General features: G+C 35.6%; 1 protein-coding gene across 2 annotated transcripts in view; it reads left to right on the top strand.

Annotated features, from left to right (window-relative positions):
- The first annotated feature begins 939 nt into the window (after nucleotides 1-939).
- The window catches only part of LOC115234757, a 6,037-nt gene continuing 2,488 nt past the window's right edge, over nucleotides 940-4,488 (top strand). The window contains exons 1-4 of one of the 2 annotated variants that reach the window (XM_029806073.1): nucleotides 940-1,078; nucleotides 1,209-1,424; nucleotides 1,529-1,829; nucleotides 1,908-3,783. In XM_029806073.1, coding sequence (XP_029661933.1) covers nucleotides 1,216-1,424; nucleotides 1,529-1,829; nucleotides 1,908-3,783 — 2,386 coding nt within the window. In that variant the 5' untranslated portion in view covers nucleotides 940-1,078; nucleotides 1,209-1,215. Of the gene's footprint in view, nucleotides 1,425-1,528; nucleotides 1,830-1,907; nucleotides 3,784-4,488 lie in introns of both variants that reach the window. The other variant, XM_029806072.1, reaches the window with a different exon arrangement.

Genomic DNA, 4,488 nt, shown 5'->3' with positions numbered 1-4,488 from the left:
ACGATGAATATCCAATAATGCTTCGCGCTAATCATAATACGCTAAGGATTATCCTTGCTACGCGCGTTGGAAAGCGGGCGATACTTGAATATGAGTTTTCGCTCTTGGGATCTATACGAATTTCCTCTATTGAATTTCCTCTATTGCACAATCAAGTATGAGGAGAATACTCGACTGTGATTAGTCAATTTCTTAAGGCTTAGGTCTTAAATCACCTATTGTAGACCGGCACTAAGATATCCTAAACTAATCACAGAGCCATATTATTGTAGACCGGCACTAACCGGACTTTGTGAAATTGGCCCTAAATCACCTATTGTAGACCGGCACTTACCCCCACTCCTTAAATAAAGGCAAACGCTCGGTCTAGATATACTATGTCTATGGGTCCGGCTAACTTTACGAAGCCATTAATGCCGGTCTACAATAGGTGATTTAAGCCCTAAGCCTTAAGAGATTGACTAATCACAGTCGAGTATTCTCCTCATACTTGATTGTGATTGGTCAATTTCTTAAGGCTTAGGGCTTAAATCACATATTGTAGACCGGCACTAACCGGACTTTGTGAAATTGGCCCTAAATCACCTATTGTAGACCGGCACTTAAGAAATTGACTAATCACAGTCGAGTATTCTCCTCATACTTGATTGTGATTGGTCAATTTCTTAAGGCTTAGGGCTTAAATCACCTATTGTAGACCAGCACTTAGTGCCGGTCTACAATAGTGATTTAAGCTCTAAGCCTTAAGAAATTGACTAATCACAGTCGAGTATTCTCCTCATACTTGATCGTGATTGGTCAATTTCTTAAGGCTTAGAGCTTAAATCACTATTGTAGACCGACACTTAACCGACGGTTAAAATTAGCAGGGTGGCCAACAGAAAATAGAGATGAAGGAAAACCAAGCATTCATATAATTTCAGTTGGAACCCTGCTAATTTTAACCGTCGGTTAATCTAACCGGACTTGGTGAAATTGGCCCTAACACAGGAGCAGTTTCAAAACACGCACATTTCGACAATAAACAATAAACATACATCTACTTAGATTGTTGTGTTATCAGCATTTATTTTAATATGTAAAAACGACTTTTATCAGTTTTTTTCAATTTTGTTGATAAATTCGTAATTTTATTGCATGTTGTACAATATATTTTGCAATTTTGATTCAATATAACTTTCAAGATCGAGCTACATTTTCATATTTAGATGAAAGATGATATTAAGCCGTAAACGACCACTTCGAACTTACGAGAGAAAAACTGCTAAGAAGCTTTTCACAAATTCGCTACTATCTCCTGTTATATTGATTAGAAAATATAACCCTGTGGAAAATGATAGCTCCAATGATAATGAAATATGCAACAATTCCCTAAATGATGATCCATTCGAAACAACATTCGACAGAATTGCCAAGGGAGCAGTGTAAGAAAATCCTGAATATCAAACGAATGCCTACTTGGACTTGTATCTTTGACTTAATGCAAGTATATATACTTAATTTTCAATTTACATTCTCTAATTTACAGAGTGCCTCCTATACCACTGGATACAAATCAAAATAATACATGGAAAGGTAGCAGTAGTGACAGCGATATCAACAATTCAACAAATGTTGTAAAATCACATGAGCATACAGCCTTTGATTTTTTCACATGCGATGGCTTAAATACATTTGGCTCATCACATAGTGATATACCTAAGTTAACACATAGGAGCATTAAAATTACTCGTAAACACAAAAGACTACAAAGAAATGAGTCAAAAGTTGTGGTTTCTAAAAGAAAAATATCTAAGAAAGCAACAACAATACTAAAACATAAAACACAGGTAAGAAAAACAGGTATAAACAGTTTATATAAGAATAAACAATCTGATTAGTTCCTATTAATATGTAATAACAAATAGGAGCAGAAGAAACAAGGAAATAAGAAACAAATGAAAAAAACGCAATCTGAGTCTAAAAAATCTAGTCGTACGTGCAATGAACAGACATCTCGTATGTATTCTAGTGATGTAAATAATTTGGAGGATACTACATGCAAAAGTGATACTTCACACAATAATAGCAATAAGCATCTGCATAAAAGTGTTTTAAAGATCAAAAATATATCGCAAACTGAATTGATTAAAACTAACAACTCCATTGCAGCTTTTAAATATATTTTAAATTGCCATCAGAATATCAAACCGTGTTTTGTTGCGTTAGATGCTTGCACTGTTCAGAATTATATACTGAATCGTGAGAAAGCTGTGGGAGCTAAACAACATATATTTTGTGATGCAAAATTTGTGTGTACAGATACTTCACACACTAAAAAAAATATTTCTAAAGGACATAATGCTATTTTGCAACCAAACTCGATTGAATATGACACTATCATTGGAAGATTCAAACATTTGTCGATTAAAGAATGCTTTGTAGTATTGCACGATGATATTATCAAGAATCGGGTATCAAAGACTGAAAAAAGTGTAAATGATTCTGTTGACGCGAAAAATAAGTCAAATGTACCACATTTAACTCTTCGTAATTTGTCTACTTCTTATAATACCAGTAGCACTAAACTTGTGCTATATGATACAAAAAGGAATGGTAGAGAGCGAATAAAAGATAGCGTCGTAAAGATGGAAAGATTAAAAGTAGAGGAATTTGTAAAGAAAGACAATATGGTATTTAATGAAAGAGAGCAATACATAATTTCTAGCACTCCTATCAACAAACGCATAAAATCTGACGCCTGTTCAGCATCTTTCTCTCCTATCAATATCAATATTCGTGACGCGCTATATCCGAAATACGAATGTTCAATTCCAAATGTGGAAGAAGAGGATTTCTCCATTGTACTTCCCAATCAAAAAAATTCTCCTTCGTTGATTATGCCGTCGAAGTACAGTTTCGACATCGTAGATATACACGAACATCCGACACAAGTTGTGCAATCCTCCCAGAAGACGCAAACCAGAGATTCTGTTTTAAAAATCGAAGCTTCCTCCTCCGAGGACATTCATACATTGTCTACGCAGAAGTATAACATAGAAAGCGATGTAATGGAAGAACCTCCGCATTTCTTGAATATTTTGTCCATCGCAGATAGCGATCCATCGTTATTCAGCGATACAACACATGATTATTCGTCGAAGAATACAGAGGAATGTAAAGTGCAAAAGATACATTTAACAAATACATCGACATGTGATGAAATTGCACATGCGACGGATTCGTTCGTTGATCTCCAAGAACAAGAGCAAATAAACGGTAATACAAATACGAAGATTGAAGCTGTTAACAATGAGAAAGGCAGCTGTCTTAGCGAAAGTCTAGATAATGTCAACAACACCGCGTTGCTCGCGCGATTGCAGGATTCGATCAGAATTACAGGAAGGAGAATGCGATATCCCAAATGGCATCTCAGCATTCAGTTAAATATTTCCAAAAACTCGAATGACGAAGCCACAGAAGCGAATAGCAAGGTATTCTATCGCGACGCAATCGATGAAATTCGCGACATCCAATCGGAGATGTATAATTTCGAACGTTCTGCGAATGCAGTAAAGAAATCCTTCGATCACGTCGAACTATTTGTTGACTCCGCACAATCGCACGATAATGCGAATAAACGAATCGAAAAGTCCGTTTTTCTAAAACCAGGCAAATATTGGGCTAGATCTTTATCGATATTGAATCGCATAAACGACATATCTAATTTAGACAAATTGAGCCTCGGAAAAGGAAAGAGATGGAGACATAGCGTCAAAGATATACTGGATATGCAGAAACAAGGTAATTTTGCGCCGAGAGGTAACATTGACAATGAAACGTCTGTATAAATTATTGGAAGCTGTTACATTTCGATAAAACTGTGTAACTTATAGAAACATATTCTACTTATTTCGTGCAAATTTTCAGTTACTTTCGTAATAAGCCGCAGTCATATTAGGCGATTTTTGGCGATCGTTTGGTACATGTACCAATGTGTACCAGAATGTTTTTGCGCGGTTAGTAATTTGTGGTAGAGGCGTGACTAGCCATTTTGGTATCTACCTGGTTGATACCACGCTATACCGAGCAGTGAAGCAGGGTATATGTTGTTAGTTACTGGTAAAAGTTGCAAATACGCGCCAAATATAATACTATGCTTTTTACATATCAATGTGTTAAATTTATTTTTGTATTTAATATGCTTTGAAGCTCATATCTCTATATAACAGTAAAAATTATCTTTGGCGCGTATAGAAAAGAACCAATATGTTTTAGTGAAATAGCTGCTGGTACATGTATCAGAATAAACTCCACCCCTACCAATGACAACCCTGGTACATGTACCAAATAATCGCCAAAAATCACCTATTTATATTATTTATCTGCGTGAAACAACTGAAGGTAATCTCTATTGAACAGACTTTCGTTTAAGAAGCGCTAACCAAGATAATACTTCATAAACGGACGCTGTCGGATCTTTCATATATAATTTTTTAATATTTAATA

This window comes from Formica exsecta, unplaced genomic scaffold (genome assembly GCF_003651465.1).
Source record: "Formica exsecta isolate Colony F162 unplaced genomic scaffold, ASM365146v1 scaffold2026, whole genome shotgun sequence".
Lineage (NCBI taxonomy): Eukaryota > Metazoa > Arthropoda > Insecta > Hymenoptera > Formicidae > Formica > Formica exsecta.
Note: the sequence above shows the minus strand (reverse complement) of the source record. Positions and strands in the feature narration are given on the sequence as shown.